We start from the raw sequence: 17,530 nt of genomic DNA on the forward strand, positions 1-17,530 counted from the left end.
GTGCGTGCCCAGATTGGGCTATTTTTATTTTTTATTCGGTCCCGCCAATACACCTCTACAACACTAGAATACTAGATCGCGAATGATCAATTGATAATCTCTCGTTAGCCCTCTGGCCGTATCATAATACTATGTATATTTAATATTACTATATTGTATAATTATTAATTATAAACATTATATTATTACTAATTATTATACTATTATAGAACAGTAGAACACTGAACAGTGAACATTGTCTAAATATATTATGCTTCTATAGAAGTAGATATTATCCTATTAAATTCATATGGTAACTTAACTTTAGCATGTCAAATTGGTACTGAACAAATGAAATAAATAAATAAAAAAATAATTAGGTACCCGATAGTTAACATTGATGATATTCGTTCAAATAAACATCTAAATCTATTATCTAAATAATTTTTCATCTAATGACGTCAATATTGACTTAAATATATGTGACACCAAGTTTTTGATATTTGATGGATAGGTACATCATTACGCATTCACGCATGGCCTAGTTAATAATAAAATTGATTACTTATAAATTGTCCTTTTTAATGTTTCCTCTGGGTATCTGTTATAAATTCAAAATCAATATTTTTAATACGCTAAATAGTTAAACAGAAGAGTAGTTTTTTACACCAGTCTACCAAATACTAATGAATAAGGAAAGTATTAAAATAATTAGTAATCAGGATGAATTTTCTTTATAATCAATAACTACAGTAAAAATAATTTTTGAAATCACTTTTTGAATAGGTATAGATAATATTTTGATCTAAAATCTTACACCTGAGGTTAGGTTACTATGGCTGACGCAGTGACGCCATACTTAAGTATCTACGGTAACACTTCAATAAATTTGACCAAATTTTAAGTATCTTTTTTAAAATAATCATTAGATAACAGATAATTTAACTCATTGTATTATTGTAATTGTAATTTACACCTACCTACTAAAATATAAACAAATATATTACTAAAAATTAAAATAGGTATACCTAATTAATTAGAGATCATCGGGTATCATATATTATTAATAGGTAGGTACTATTATAATTTATTGGTAGGTACCTCTTACAAAGAAAATAAATGTTAATTATATTATATATAGTAGCAAATAGTGATATAGAAATAAATAAAATAATAATAATAGCAAAATATTTTTTTTAAACACTAACAACACAAGAAGTACCTTTTAGAATAATTTATTTTAATTTAAGTCGATATTTTTTCTATGAATGCGTACCTATGCCGGTGCCTTGATAAACATTAAACTTGTTATGTTTAAGTATTAAGTACTATAAGTAAACAATACCACTAAAAAGGTAGGCAAGTGGGTGTGGGGTTAGTGGGTATCGCTCTGCTGTATAGACGTATATATAGGTCACTATAATGGTCAATGGATATGTTAAATTTGAATGCAATGACAGGTATCATTGTACATGAACAACGATTCTGAACGGAGATTATTTGTCAGTCTATGATAATTAGTAGGATATATTATATTATTACCTATATTTAAATTGGAATGTATAATATATCGTTATTTTTTTATGAAATAAAAATAAAATTTTAGAGTTTTAAAAACAAAATTAAATGAAATTAAATTTCATACACACATACATTTTTTTCTATATTGACGCTGGAATTTTTTTTACAGTTACTTAAAGGAAAACTTATGGATAACCATAGGTATATAAATCACAAAAATTTTACGAATTTTCAACTTCAAAATTCCTTGCAAATTTTCGTGATTTTGATATATTTCGTAAACATTTAAACTTTAAATGTTATAAATGAAAATTGTGACTTTTTTTTATCACAATAAGTACAACTTATAATAAACCTTGTATTAAATTTCAAAGATTTTTTGGATAGCCAATTTGTCATTTCAAAAAAAAAACTTAGAAAAATCGAAAATTTCAATTATCTATAAATAACCCTAATATAAACATTTGGAGAAAATTTCAAGTATTTACAATGATTCGTTTTCGAGTTTCAGCAAAATAAAAAAATTGATTTTGTCGAAAACTGACTATGAGTAAAAATTCCCGTTTTTCCTAACGCTTTTGAAAACTACTAGACATTTTTTACTTTTGACACCCTAAAGTACCAACTAGATGAATTTTCCTTTTCAAAGACGGGCTAAAGTCAAAAATCAAAGCATTATTTCTACTACAAAACATGATGACAGACACAAAAATAAATAAAAATAAAAAATATATACATTATTGTAAAATCAATACATTCCTCACTTCTTTCAGAATCTAATAGTTAATAATTGATACTTGTTTATATTTATTTTAGCACTAATTAGAATTATTATTTGTGTAATTTTTGCCTTTTGGTAAAATTATATTTTTGAAAACGCACTAACCCACTAAGGCACTTTTTCACTGGTTATGAGCCTTACAAGGGTGAGGTTCAATATTATCTTATTCTTATACATATAACATATTAGAAAAAATAGTATTTACTATTTCATCATAAATATGATAATAATTTGCAGTTTCAGTGACTCATATAAAGCCACAAAAGCCCCTGATAGGTTAAGTATTATACAGTAATTTACCAAAAAGCATAGATTTCTATTATATGTATTTTCTGAGTACTGTGTAACTATTTATCAGGTACTATTATATAATAGACAATAGGTAATAGCCATTTTTTAATCTCATTTTAGATTCTGAGAAATGGAGCTATGAATGTATTAATTTTATAAATGTATGTGTAGTTTTGTGTCATCGCCTTTAAAAGTACCTAATAACAATATGTAAAATTGCTTAGATTTTCATCATTGACATATTTATATTAATTAGAAAGTGAATCTAGTTGGTACTTTGGCCTTGGTGGGGGAGGGGGTCAAAAGTAAAAATTCTTAGTAACTACTTTTTTTAATAATTAGTAAGAAAATAAAATAAAATTAATGATTTTTTACGGAATACTGAATACCTAACAGTTTTTGACATAATCGATTTTCTTACTTTTTAATTATTCAAAAATGAATTACTGACTACCGTTAGATTAGGTCAGATACATAATCTAGGTGGGTCGGGAGACGATAGGAGTAATCACCCCTCCCTCTCCAAAAAAATAAGCACCTATTTACATGCCTGGGTTAGGTTAAGTCCGTTCCTGTACACTAATGTTCTTTCTTTAGTAAGGGTTTCTCCCGCTGCAAGAAAACTTTTGTTTTGGTAGATACGTTTTAATTGGTTTGGAGACTTAATCAAACACACAACGAAGTATTTTTTGACAATTTATGTTTATTCATGAGCCACAAGGCCGTAACTGAAAACAATTTTGGGTGAGGGTCCAACATTTTTTTTAAATAAAAATAGGTTCTGAAAATGTATTGTCAATAATCAATATAAACTAAACTCACCACTAAAATGTTTCTACTTTTAAAAATTTCGGGGGAGGGGGGGATCGGACCCCAGGATCCTCCCACCAGTTTTGACCTTAATGAGCTATAATAAATAAATTATTAAATAAAATTGACGATTAACGTTTACTCTACATTTAGCTATTTTAGCCATGGACTAAGATATATCTTAGTCCGTGATTTTAATTAATCGTATGACTGACGTCCCTCTATTGACGTGTAATGTGTAGTATATAGTATATAATATATACCTTTGATAATAATGATAGGTAATATAATATAAGGTAATATACACCTATATAACTATATAATATACCTATTATCATAGGCGCAAATAGGGGGGGGGGGCGCTAAGGGGGGTATTAGCACCCTCAAATAATTTTTTTATACTATTATAATCATTAACTATTCAACACTATGCCCGGAAAATAAAGAGATTAAGCACCCTCAGTTTTTTATTGAAATTGCGCCTATGCCCTATGCCTATTATATATTTATGTGTTTGTAAACACCAATCAAAAAAACTATCATAAGCTAAAATTAATTTACTTATGTGTTTGTTTTTAAAATGCTAATACTGTAGAAACTCGATTAACCATCACTTACTGTTATCTCTTACCATAAAAAAATGGTCAAATGCAACTGACAATCTTTGATTACCTTTTCCGATGATTTGAAAATTTAAAAATATCATGTGCATTCAAAATTTTGTATAATATGTCAAACTGGCTGTAAGCTATAATGCACATAAAAGTGCTTCAATTTTTTTGATTGGTTTCATAAAGTGTTTGTAACTAAGCAAGAATAACTGCTACTTATGGAATTATTGAGGCTTATTCTTGAACATTTATTGTAATTTATAGCTAATAATAAAATAAATATTTTTAATGATAAATCTGTATACATATAAATGTTTATTACAAAATTTCTGTTAACTGCCATGGTCATAAACAATAGCCAATTATGATATGATTTGAATACAATATATGTTTAAAATAATTACAAATAATATCATCTTGGTAATTGCTAATTAGTTATAATTAAATATAAATAATATAATATTTATAGTTAACATTTAAAATATGGGTATTAAATTATATTATTCAAATTTAATGCCCTGAGCCAATGTCAATCCAGATCCATGATTAATTGTAATAGTTGATCTTCTCATATACTGTTTCCAAGAATCTGAACCAGACTCTCGTCCGCCACCAGTATGCTTTTCACCACCAAATGCACCACCAATCTCTGCCCCATTTGTTGGTATATTAACATTGACAATACCACAATCTGATCCTTTGTGGCCAATCCACTAAACAAAAAAGTTATTAAGATTAATAAATAACATTTATAAATGTTAATAATTCATATTAGACTGTTAAAATATTCCGTATGTTTATGTTAGAGGTATCACTAAATATTTTAGCTGGATTATTTTTAATTGAAATAGGTTTCTGCCATTTCTGGGAGGTAAATGGAATATCTTAAACATATTTTTAGGAAAATTTCAAAATGTTAACCCCTTTTGTACATGCATGTATAATACAAGTAATTTTTTTTTCAATAGTAATGTCTATTTTATATTTGAAATTCTAATTGCAAAATTAGTATGTCAAAATTTACAAATAATCTGTTATAAAATAAATATTTATCACATTTTTAAGATCATAGAAATCATTGAAGTAGTAACTACTATTTATATTTTATCACTGAGAGGTTAGAAGTCATAGGTAAATGAACACTTATCTTGATTAGATAATAATAAAAAAAAAAACAAATATTAAATATGTTACTTTTTATTACCTTTAACCATTTTTTTTATCTTATTTCAAAAAGGGAGTAAATTTGGGGTAAATTATGAAAACTATTTAGTATTAAAAACTAATTAATAATTTATATGTATATTAAAACTTGGTTTAATCTCATAAATTTTATAAGTTAAAAAAATAACTTTTATACAAAAATTGTTTTAAGAAATCTAAACTTGGAAAAAATGAGTTTTTATTAAAAAAAAAGAAAGTAGTATTGCAAGATAAGCATACCAAAGGGTAAAAACACTGATATTTTTCAAACTGTATGTTTCAGTATTCAATTTTAACTTTAATTCCAATGCATGGTGATGGTCATCTAGTTGAGATATTTAGTGGTATCTCCAATACTCTGTCCCAAGAGAGAACATGCCGTACCATGTCAAACTTAAACCAGTTGGTTTTGTTCATCCACCACCAAAATTAGATTTGCACAGAAGGGATATGACAGACCAGTTAATGGACTTCATTCAACATCAGCAGTCCTGGCATATTCTCTCATTGGACAATGTATGAACAAGTCTGATTGCATATTATTGTAAGTATATGTTTCGCTTTGAACACAGAATGTATGTAAATTATACTTATACATACTTTAAATACTGTTCCAACATCATTAGTGAAAATACTAGATGATAATCCTTGATCTACACTATTATTCCATGCAATAGCTTCTTCCAAAGTATCATACTTTAATACATAGACAATAGGAGCAAACGTTTCACGGCATACTACAGGTGAATCATACTTTAAACCTGATATAATAGTAGGTTCTACAAAATAACCAGATCTATCTAAGACCTATATTTAAAATATAATTTTTGTAAACTATATAATATCATTAATTAATAATAAAATTAAATATTACTTTTCCTCCAAATTCAACTTGTCCTCCAGCCTCAATAGCCTCAGCTATTGTTTGTTTAAAGTTTTTAACAGCAGTTAAAGAATGCATGGGGCCATAAAGAGTAGTTATATCAAGAGGATCTCCTAATCTTTTTAAAACATTAGAATATGCCTTAACTAAATTTACCAAGACAGTGTTATAAATTGATTTATGCAAAATTAATCTTCTAGTAGTGGTACATCTTTGTCCAGCTGTTCCACAGCATGCAAAAACTACAGACTGTGATACCATTTCAAGATTAGCATCAGGAGTAACAATAATAGCATTATTACCACCTAATTCTAATAACACACGACCAAATCGTTTTTGCACGTCCATACCAACCTACATTAATATATTTTCAATAATAATTAATATAATTAGGCACAAAAAGAATAAAATTAAAATCTGTACTAACTTTTTGGCCAACTGAACAACTTCCAGTGAAAGAAACTAAATTTATCCTTTTATCATTAACCATTGATACCCCAATATCAACATCACCAGTACATAAAGATAAAACAGCTCCCGGAATATCATTTTTTTCTAATACTGATTCTAATATTTTTGTAGTTGCAACTGAAATAAGAGAAGTAGTTGGGGCTCCTTTCCAAATTACAACATTACCACATACCTATGATTTAACATAATTAGATATTTTAATTTATATTTAATTATTAAAAATAAAAATAAAGAATACCATGGATATAGCACTATTCCAACCATAAACCGCAACAGGAAAATTAAATGCACTAATAATTCCTACTAGTCCCAATGGATTCCATTGCTCCAACATCATATGATTTGGTCTTTCAGAAGGAAATATAGATCCATTAAACATTCTTGATATACCAACAGCATAATCACAAATATCAATATACTCTTGAACTTCGCCTATACCTTCTCCCACAATTTTACCTAAAAAGACAAAAATAAATGTTAAATTATGAAATCAAGTCACAATAACAATTATTATTATAATTTTACCCATTTCTAATGATATCAATTTTCCAAGTGGCTCTAATTTTTGTCTAAATGCATTGCCAATTTGCCTAACAATTTCACCACGTTTTGGAGCAGGTATATCCGACCATATCTCCCATGCTTCAAGAGCATTTGACACACATCTATTATAATCTTCAATATTACCATTACGTACTGAAGCAATTGGTAGACCATTTGCGGGACAATACGATGTAGTAATCTGTTGAATAATTTATAAACATTTAAATAATTCTAAAACCCTTATGTTATACTAACATTTCCATTTGCATCCCATTTTCCATCATACACACCTAAATTTTCTTCATTTAAACCAAGTTCTTTGAGAAATGAATACTTTTTATCGTTTATTAAAAAACCACTACTTTTTCTATGACAAAAATGTACATAATTCAGAAACTTAAGATGTTTTAGAGAACGAACATTTAAACAAAACATGGTCGCTTAAACTTTTATAGGCGTACAATAATAATATTAAAGTAGATATTGTCTTGGATTATGTTAACAGTCCTTAGATAATTAAAAACTGTTGAATAATAACTTATTTGCTAAACTTGTTACATTGATATTTGTTTATCTTATCAAAAATAGGTTATCAGTAAAATATACTCTTAACCTTTGTATATAGAACAATATTTATTAAATTCATAATAATTTGATATTTTCACAATCATGAAACAATTGATTAAAAAAAAAAAAATTATAATAGTAATTTATTACATAAATAAAATGACACCTTTAGGTTAAATTATTGTTTATTATGTACGTTTACAAAACTTGCAGTATTGGAAAAATATCTAGCTGAATTTATGCCAGAATTTTTAGTTTCAGCTGCTTGTGGATTCACTATTTCTAATCCCTAAAAAGAGAAAAAAATTTAAAATGAATTACACTTAAACATTATTTTTACCTAAAAATGTATAAAATATTTTAACATTAATTTAATTAATTAATTTAGTATGATTTATAAAGCATAACTATAAGGTAAATCATTGTTAAATATTAATAAACATTAATTTAAATTAAATTACTAGTGGCGAAGTTTAAGTTTTTAGTTGGGGAGACATTGAATAAAATGACACTAATACACTTGGATTCCTCACTTTTTATTTTACCTACCTATTTGATAATACATATTTTTCATATGAGTAATTAATAATTCCATCGTTCAAAATGATATAAATTAAATCATCAGCCATGAGGATAAACTACAATATTAAGAAACACGTAGGTACCTATTGGCTATCAGTAATAGCGATTTACAGGGGACGATGGCGTGACAACGCGATGGCAATTTCGATAATTGAAGAAATCCGAATAGCGAGACGTGTCTCATAGCGAAGATAGTAAACCCCACTTACATTAAAATCCACCCTGTACCCGCGCGCCCATAATATAATAATATAATATTTGGAATGACCCGCACGGCAGTATCACGTGCATCTAATCTATTTTAATAATTCTTAAAGACTATAACTGTACAACGAAAAACCAATTTTAACAAATATTAAAACATATATCATTTTTATAATATAAATGACGTTAAAATTTGTAAATATTTTATAAAACAAAATTATTTGTCCTGTGTTCTAATTTCTTAGTGGATAGACGTTGTCTCATTGTCTCCTATGACGCTTTGCCACTGTAAATTGCCTACCACTAATCACAGTAGAGTAAGAAAATATATAATTATAACTAAATAACTAAACTTGGTAAAATAGTAACATTTAAAAACAATCTTCAAAATGTGGCACATTTTTTCATTCAAAACCTTATTAAACAATGACTTTTCAATTATTTATAAGTAAATAAAATATTTTATATATTGTACAAATAGTAGGTCTTTTTTACCTATAATTCAAATATAGCAAAATGAAAAACCCAGTAATTGCAATAAAATAATCATACTAATTTTATCTTGTTAAATTAATACATTTTTCTAAAAAATAATAATTTGTTTTTTTTACAGATAATTGAGTAACACCAGGTTTTTCTTTGACTTTTTAAAATATAAACTACTATTTTTTTTTCATTTTAAATCATCGTTGCAGTATTGATGAATAGTTTATAATACATTGATATTTTAATTAATTTAGATATTTGTTCAATTTATTTATACTGTGTTAATTGTGCACATTAAAATAAAACATTTAAAAATATAAATTAAATCATCTTTCTATATCTTATCATATATTATAATTTTATAAATCCCTACTAAAAATGTAATGTAATATAAATATTTATATATTACTTGAAGAGGAGTGAAGGCCACACTAGATGCAGTACCAGATACTTGTTTTTTAACTGAAGTAGCACCACCCCACGCTTGCTGTTTTTGTAAATTTTTTTGAAGTGTCTTTGAAATTCGCACTTTTGTTTTTTCATCAACTTGGGCATGTCGAATTCTTCCAGTTCCTGATTTTCCAATGGTTCCTCGAGTATATCCTAAATCTTCTTGATATGCATCATCTTCAATCTTAATTTAAGTAAAAATATGTATATGAAAAATATAAGTAAATATTAATTGTTTTAAATATATTTATTTTTTTAATGTTTACATCTGCAAAATTCATTCGGTTTGCTTGTTTACGTAGCTCTGTAACAGCATAACGTTCCTTCATTTTGCGTACTCTTTTACCACCTCGCTTCTTTCGACCTGGGTCTATCGGCTTGGGTAGAGGTTTAATAAACTTAACTGGAGGTGGTTCCTATAGATTTCGAGTATTATACATAATTAATTATTATTTATAACTTTAAAAGAACAAATCTAAAATATATTTAACAACCGTTAATTTGTCCAATTTTTTTTCAATATCTTCTTTTAATGTCATTCCTATATGTCCATCAAGACTCTCATGAGCAGCATCAACTCGTGCTGCTAGTGTACTTTTAGTCGCAACAAGCCTAGCTGCTTTTCTTCGTAAATCCTATAAAAAATAATTAATTTAAATTAAATATACTTGTTAACTTCAATGTATTTTTTAATAGTTATTAATTTCTTACTGGTGGATTGTTTTGTACTAAAGAACAATGAAAAATAAAACCAGTATGCGGCATTGCGTTAACTTGTGAAAAACCAGATAAAAGTTTTTTTTGAGACCCTAATAATAAAACATTACAGGCTGGCATTTTTGATAAATTTGTCAACCCTCCAGCTACCCCTAGAAAAATATAAAAATATGTTACTTTACTAAAAATATATGTGAAAATCTATATAAAGTACCCATAATTTTTGCAGCTGTTGATGCACCAACAATAACAGAAAGATTAGGTGCTATGTACGTCATTCTACTCTCGACATATTCATAAACTTTCAATTTTAGTTTATTAAGGTCAATAGCCATATCACAAGCTTCACGAACTTCAAAAAGCTCATTTTCATTTAAAAGTTGTCTAAAAAAGATAAAAAATTAAAGTTTATATAATTTATGTTAAATAAGAACAGTCTTAAGAAATAATTTACATTATCTATATCAATATTCAATGATTGGAGATTTAAAATTATGTAAAAATTGTATAAGCAATAAACATTTATAGATTGTAACAAGCATGAGATTTAGAATTAATCTAAATATATTATTTGTTGCATAAATAAAAACGACAATTTCTTAATAATTTTATAATAAATGTGATTAAATTAATTAAATTAATTTTTAATAGCTTTAAATACATGTCTTTATACTTCGGCCCACAAGCAAACAATCCTATTCAACAAAGTAATAAATATTTTATGTCACCCCACATTGGTTATATTGTAATACAGTAAGCTCTGTTCTATAATATATTTTTATATAAATAATAATTTAACAAATGCCATTGATTTTATAATATAACAATTACAACCACTATTACATATACTTCAATGTTATTGTTACATCTCGGAGATTGTCACTGACCGCCAACTGAAAGGTGTGCTGGTATATATGAAGGGGGAACTAATGCACAGCGTAATAGACAAGTTATTAGGGTCATTCTCTTATGGGCGGAGTATAAGTTCTTAATTTTACCCTTGAGTAGTTGAAGCGGTAACAGAAACAACCATAATGGTAGCTTGAGTAAGAAATGTTGGAAGTACTTCATTGTTTTTTGATTGTTCAAGTGTATTGCCTAGTTCTTTAACTGTCTGTACATATTCTAATGGCCCAACCACTAAGGACTCTAATTCTGGAAATCGTTTTGAATATTTATCGCGAACAAATTTGTGTATGATTACTGAAAAAATAATAACCATTAGTAATTATACATGTTTCTCAATACATTAAATTTTTAAATATCTTACGAATTTCATCATCCATTTCTACAATCAAATTGTTTGCATCCACGATTAAGAGATATTCAGGATCAGACTCTACAGGTCCTAATTCGTCTGCAGTTCTCCTTTGTCTGCTCTGGAATATATCTATCTGCTGCATTATATTAACTAAGCGCTCGGAATCTCGTAATTTAGCAAGATCGCGGATTTTGGCATTTTTAAAATCTACAAGAGGATTTAAAAAATAATTTTTTTGTGTGTATGTAAATAATATATTAAATAAAAATTACCAGTTTGATTAGGAATCAAAGCGTTTTCTTGCAGTTCATTAGGAGTCTCCTCTTGTATGACCATTAGCTCACCATCATCAAAACCATCCTCCTCCAAATCTGCAAGTAACTCTTCTGCCAGAGACATCTTAAAATGTTTTCAGTCTTCCGATTATTTTTATTAAAAACTACTAAGAAAAACATCAATATTAATTAAAGTTATTATAACATTATAAATACTTTTTTTGATAAGAATTTACTTGTTATAATAATTATTTTTTCATATGTATAACAGATTTACAAATCAAATAATATAATAAAATAATAAATAATATAATAATATATTCTATTTTAACCATAGATAATAAAGAGATAATTATCTATGATTTTAACATGGTTTATTTCTGACTAATTGTTTGTATACTCGCATAATGGACATATGGTGTTTATTTGTACTTACTGCTTGTTGTTAGTTGCTATAAGCTATAGTATAATAGTATATAGCTCTACGGTGAAGAGATTTGTGATATCCATTACTCCATTATTTCATAATTGATATTCAATCGTGATGCTTATACGAGTTATACACTCATCGTTATTGAAACTGGAATTATGGAATTATAATTTTTACTTTTTAGCAATAAGCTAGGTTGCTGACTGCTGTACGGCCTGTACGCATGGAATATTTGTAAACAAATAATTTATCTATATTTTTGATATTTTATTTTTATCACTATTTTTATCATGGAATAAACCACTTGCACATTTTTTATCACCACATTATTAAAATATTCAAATTTTTGTTGATCAAATTAATAAATTATTCGAACAAAAATGATATAATATGACGTAATTATAGATTACAACATGTTTCGTACATGTAGATACTATAGTTAGTATCTATAGCCGTGGTACATATTGTACATCATTACGTACTATAATAGCGTTGCCGCCGTTGCAGTGTTCACTATAGTTTCTATAGCAAGTACCGTAGTTTTCGTATAAAGTATTTCAAATTTGTTTACAGTCAATAGTCATTAGCCTTTAAGGTATATCTTAAATCGTGGTCAGTATAGTCAGTAGTCACCCTCTATCAAATAAACTTAACTGTTTAGTAGTCAGTGTAATTTTTATAAAGCATAAATATTTTATTATTATACAAATACAACAGAAAATTTGTATGCATTACCTACTACGATAATATTTTATTGTTTTTTTTTTTTTGTTATTGTAATTTGTTATAATGTAATTTCTTAAATATTTTTTTTTTCAGACAGTAATATCTAAATCGGATTTGTTCCTTGTATTTCCAAAGTAAGTATACCTATTTTATCAAATACAATTATATGATGTTTGAGGTTTATTTTTAAAAGATCATTTAAATCATTTATTATATTATTTAATATATATTGTTTTTATTGGTTTTTCAATTTCTTGTTTAAGTTTACATGATTTAATTTAATTTATTTGTTTTTATAAATTATTTTATTAATTTATTTTTTTCAGTGATCCTATTTAAAATTTTATATTTTGTAAAATGGCTACATGATATTGTGCATTTTATAAAATTTAATTAATTTATAATAAATATTTAATAATTGGTAATCATATTTATGACGACTTGTAATTAAATTAAATTTTAATTACTTTCAGTTTATTTTGTGAAATACTGTTATGAGTAATCCTAATCAAAATAAATGGAGAGGTGGCAGATATTGGAAAAAGTATACAAATAAAAATAATCAACCAAAAAATCCTAATAACGTTGAATGTGATGTGAATATTAATATTGAGAATTTGCAAGAGTGTCCATTTCACGGATGGCAGCTTTATTTTCCAAATGAAAAATATGATGAAAATAGCTTAACAGTGAAATGTATTTTTGCTTGTGTATTATTTCTAAATACACACGAACAAAATATTTCTATTGAACAACTTGTAGAAAATAAATCATATCTTTTGAATGTAGATTCTTTAAACCAAGATGAAGATTTCACCTCAGTCTGGTCACATTTTTGGGATGTTTTAACGAATCGCCCAAATTACACATTGAAATGTTTAGGACTTGCTATTCATCATTATGCATTAGAAGAATTAAACAAAAATATTCATGATGATTGTACTAAATTCAAAAATTTACCAATGATTCATCCCAGAATTATAAATTTTGGTCCAATTTTTCATTTAAAAAATTTAAGAGCTGATACTGATGGAAAACTAATTTTAGTTCACGGGACTGTAATAAAAGCCAGTAGTTTGAAATTTCAATGTTTGTGGTTAGGATTTGTGTGCAATACTTGTGGCTCAATTCAAAATATTAAACAATCTGATGGTATATTTTCAAAACCAAAACAATGTAGCAATTCTGTATGCCGTATACGTTCATTTTCAATATGTAGAAATTCACCACTTACTCAAACTATTAACTGTCAAACTATTAGAGTTCAAGAATTACAAAGTGATGACCAGAGAGAAAGTGGTAGAGTGCCCAGAACTGTTGAATGTGAACTTACAAATGATTTGGTTTATACTTGTATTCCTGGAGATGTTGTTAGTGTTACCGGTATTGTAAAAAAGAAATCATGTAATTCTGGTAAACAAAATGCTCAAAATAAAGAATCAAATGTTTTTATGCAATATATTGAAGTAGTATCTATACAAAACAATAAAAACCAATCTAAAGGAAAAGTTACAAGTACTGCATTTCAATTTACGATGAGAGATTACTACTGTATCCAAAAACTCCATTCAAAACCATATCTTTTTGAATTAATGGTAAACTCAATATGTCCGGGTATTTATGGTCATGAAATGGTGAAAGCTGGTATGTTGCTTTCTCTATTTGGTGGAAGTAATTGTGCTTTAAATCAAACACGTGGAGATATTCATATTTTAGTCATTGGTGATCCTGGCCTTGGAAAATCACAAATGCTTCAGTCTGTATGTAATATTTCACCACGAGGTGTGTTTGTTTGTGGAAGTACATGTTCATCAGCTGGACTAACTGTTAGTCTGACTCGAGAAAAAGGTATTGATTTTTCTTTAGAAGCTGGAGCTGTTGTTTTGGCTGATCAAGGTGTGTGTTGTATTGATGAATTTGATAAAATGACTCAAGATCATAATACATTACTGGAAGCTATGGAACAACAAACAATAAGTATTGCTAAAGGTGGAGTTATTTGTTCTTTACCTTGCCGAACTACTATAATGGCTGCTGCAAATCCAATTGGTGGACACTATGACCAGAATAAAAGTGTATTAGATAATTTGAAAATGAGTCAAGCAATGTTATCTCGTTTTGATTTAATTTTTTTACTTATAGACACACCCAATGAGTTGACTGATAAACATCTAACTGAACATGTGCTTAATATACATTCAAATAAGATAAAGCAAACCCAGAATATTAACAATTCTGATGAAATTAATAATTCATTGAAAGAACGATTTTCACAATTTAGTAAAAGTAGCGATTATATTTCTCAAGCAGAATTACGTAAATATATAGCATATGCGAGAAAATATGTTTCATCTCCAACTCTGTCAAATGAAGCCAAAGAAATGTTACAACAGTTTTTTATTGAATTACGTACTAAAAATTTAAGCTTTGGTATTCCAATAACTGTAAGACAATTAGAGTCTTGTATCAGACTTGCACAAGCACGTGCTAAAGTAGAACTTCGAGAAGAAGTGACTGCAAAAGATGCATATGGAGTAATTGAACTGATTAATTTTAGTCTTGTAAAAACTCAATGCGATGAATTTAGTGGATTTGGATTTAAGAAAAGTATAAAAAAAACTGGAATTCGTGCTCAGTCAAGGAAATTATTAGCTGAGTTACAAAGACATGGTAAAATAGAACGAATCTTTAGTATAGATCAAATGAAGTTATTTTCAAAACAGTTAAACATTGCTACTTTAGATTTCTATAATATAGTAGACTTATTAAACAATGAAGCAATCATAATTAAAAAAGGAAACAATATGTATGAATTAAAAGTTTAATAAATATTTATGTTAAAAACTGTTACAGCATAGATCTTTTCTTATTATTTATATACTTTTGTAATATTATTAGCATACCGAATTTAATATCTATGTTTATATTTAAAAATTAAGTTAAAATTTAGAATAAGTAAATTGTATTAAATTATTTTGAAATATGAAAATGGTTTTAGCATTGTCTTAACTTTGAATTCCTAATGTAAAAAATAATGTATTAATCATCAAACACTATTTGCTTTCAGCATCTACTTTATTTTAAATAATATCTGTTCAGTTTTTAATTTTTATAATATTTAATTATAAAATATGATTACATTTTGTATCTACCTAGTGGTTATATTATATAGTTATTAGATTATATTAGGTAAAATATATTATAAGAAACATTAATATAGAATATTTATATCTATGTCCAATATCATAGTAAACATACATCATAATTTAAAATTCTTTAAAGACTCAATTTTAAACTACTAATTAAGTTAAGGTAGGTATTGTTTTAAATAAAATGTCTATCCATTAATCATATAATTTTTGAGAAAATGTAAATAATAATTACTAATGATGATTGGTCTTATAATGTAATAGACCGTGCAATAAATTTAAATATTTTATGCACAAATAATTTGATTTAATAAGATGAATATACTCTATAATAGATTTATTATTAATTGTGTAGTAGTTATATATCTGAAATACTAAAACATACAATTTTTATTAACTTATTTTCCAATTAATTTAAAAGTTAAAATAAAATACAATTAAATAAAAATTATAATTTTTATAATGTTATAGATGGACAGATCTAAATTGTGTGGATGTAAAGGAGTTAGAACTTGTTTTGTATGTGAAAAAGAATTTAAATTAACTCCTACTGTTAATTCTGAAAATTTAAAAGTTAGTTACTATACACAATTTTATTTTATATAGTATTTATTATATAATTTAATTTTTAGAAATTATCAAGTGCGTCTTATTGTTTATACTGCAATTTATTATGGAGTGGTTGGAATGCATATGAATATAAAAACCATCCAAATCATACTGGTACATCATACTATTTAGATGGCATTTTTATTGAACATGAGTTTATCACAGAAGAAGAAGAAACAATGCTTATAAAGAATTTGGATGGTATGCCTTGGGATGTATCACAAAGCGGTCGTAGAAAACAAGTAAATACATTTTTTTTTTAATTATTATTATTATTAGTTTAATTAAAAAAATATATATATATATATATATTTAGAACTTTGGACCAAAGTGTAACTTTAAAAAGCGTCGTTTATCAATGGGCAATTTCAATGGTTTTCCATTATCCACAAAGTTTATTCAAGACCGTTTTGATCAAATTCCAATTATGAAGGATTATTTTACAATAGAACAATGTTCATTGGAATACAGACCAGAAATGGGAGCATCAATTGATCCTCATGTAGACGATTGCTGGATTTGGGGTGAAAGAATTGTTACATTAAGCTTACAATCTGATACTGTACTTACTTTAACTCCACACAACATCAAATATAGTAATCAGTATAATGTAGACTATATACCTAATGTCAAATATTTACCTATTCCTGTAAATCATGTTAATTATCCAATTGATGTTGTGCGTATATTAATGCCAAGAAGATCACTTTTAGTTTTGTATGGAAAACCTAGATATTTATGGGAACACTGTATACTTAGAGAAGATATTCATGAAAGAAGACTATGTATTGCTTACAGAGAATTCACGCAGCCTTATTTAAATGGTGGAGAAAAGTATACTGAGGGTTGTGATATATTACAAAAAGCTAAATGTTTTTGGTAAAAATAAAGTATTTTATTTAAATGTATTATATGTGTTTTTCATTATGTTGTACTAACAACATATTTCTTTGAAATATTTGAACTATTATAACCATCTAA

General features: G+C 26.7%; 3 protein-coding genes across 13 annotated transcripts; 1 reads left to right on the forward strand and 2 right to left on the reverse strand.

Moving 5' to 3' along the window:
- Positions 1 to 4,289: 4,289 nt before the first annotated feature.
- On the reverse strand, positions 4,290 to 7,665 carry LOC132921109 (putative aldehyde dehydrogenase family 7 member A1 homolog). The gene is made up of 7 exons (XM_060983952.1): positions 7,349 to 7,665; positions 7,076 to 7,292; positions 6,789 to 7,006; positions 6,507 to 6,722; positions 6,071 to 6,433; positions 5,797 to 6,003; positions 4,290 to 4,706 (listed from the first exon to the last, which is right to left on the reverse strand). Exons 1-7 carry the CDS (start codon positions 7,526 to 7,528, stop codon positions 4,494 to 4,496), a joined length of 1,614 nt encoding a protein of 537 aa, XP_060839935.1. The 5' UTR covers positions 7,529 to 7,665; the 3' UTR covers positions 4,290 to 4,493.
- A 42-nt stretch (positions 7,666 to 7,707) lies between these two features.
- LOC132921116 (U4/U6 small nuclear ribonucleoprotein Prp31) lies at positions 7,708 to 12,279 on the reverse strand. Of its 2 annotated transcripts, none has more exons than XM_060983975.1 (10): positions 12,072 to 12,279; positions 11,633 to 11,799; positions 11,370 to 11,567; positions 11,098 to 11,302; positions 10,314 to 10,483; positions 10,094 to 10,251; positions 9,877 to 10,017; positions 9,649 to 9,798; positions 9,342 to 9,566; positions 7,708 to 7,949 (listed from the first exon to the last, which is right to left on the reverse strand). In XM_060983975.1, the coding sequence occupies exons 2-10, from the start codon at positions 11,757 to 11,759 to the stop codon at positions 7,839 to 7,841; spliced, it is 1,485 nt and encodes a 494-aa protein (XP_060839958.1). In that variant the 5' UTR covers positions 11,760 to 11,799; positions 12,072 to 12,279; the 3' UTR covers positions 7,708 to 7,838. The 2 variants fall into 2 exon arrangements, with proteins under 2 accessions (XP_060839958.1, XP_060839949.1); XM_060983966.1 differs by having other exon boundaries at positions 11,633 to 11,802.
- A 137-nt stretch (positions 12,280 to 12,416) lies between these two features.
- LOC132921044 (DNA helicase MCM8-like) lies at positions 12,417 to 17,457 on the forward strand. Of its 10 annotated transcripts, none has more exons than XR_009660828.1 (5): positions 12,417 to 12,677; positions 12,885 to 12,925; positions 13,265 to 15,461; positions 16,412 to 16,513; positions 16,573 to 16,711. XR_009660828.1 is itself a non-coding variant. In XM_060983929.1 (5 exons), exons 3-5 carry the CDS (start codon positions 16,412 to 16,414, stop codon positions 17,430 to 17,432), a joined length of 888 nt encoding a protein of 295 aa, XP_060839912.1. In that variant the 5' UTR covers positions 12,417 to 12,789; positions 12,885 to 12,925; the 3' UTR covers positions 17,433 to 17,457. The 10 variants fall into 10 exon arrangements, 9 of the variants coding, with proteins under 9 accessions (XP_060839912.1, XP_060839888.1, XP_060839905.1 ...); XM_060983929.1 differs by lacking the exon at positions 13,265 to 15,461 and adding an exon at positions 16,866 to 17,457 and having other exon boundaries at positions 12,417 to 12,789; positions 16,573 to 16,791; XM_060983905.1 differs by lacking the exon at positions 13,265 to 15,461 and adding an exon at positions 16,866 to 17,457 and having other exon boundaries at positions 16,573 to 16,791.
- Positions 17,458 to 17,530: the final 73 nt, after the last annotated feature.

The sequence above is a fragment of the Rhopalosiphum padi genome, chromosome 1, assembly GCF_020882245.1.
Source record: "Rhopalosiphum padi isolate XX-2018 chromosome 1, ASM2088224v1, whole genome shotgun sequence".
Taxonomy (NCBI): domain Eukaryota; kingdom Metazoa; phylum Arthropoda; class Insecta; order Hemiptera; family Aphididae; genus Rhopalosiphum; species Rhopalosiphum padi.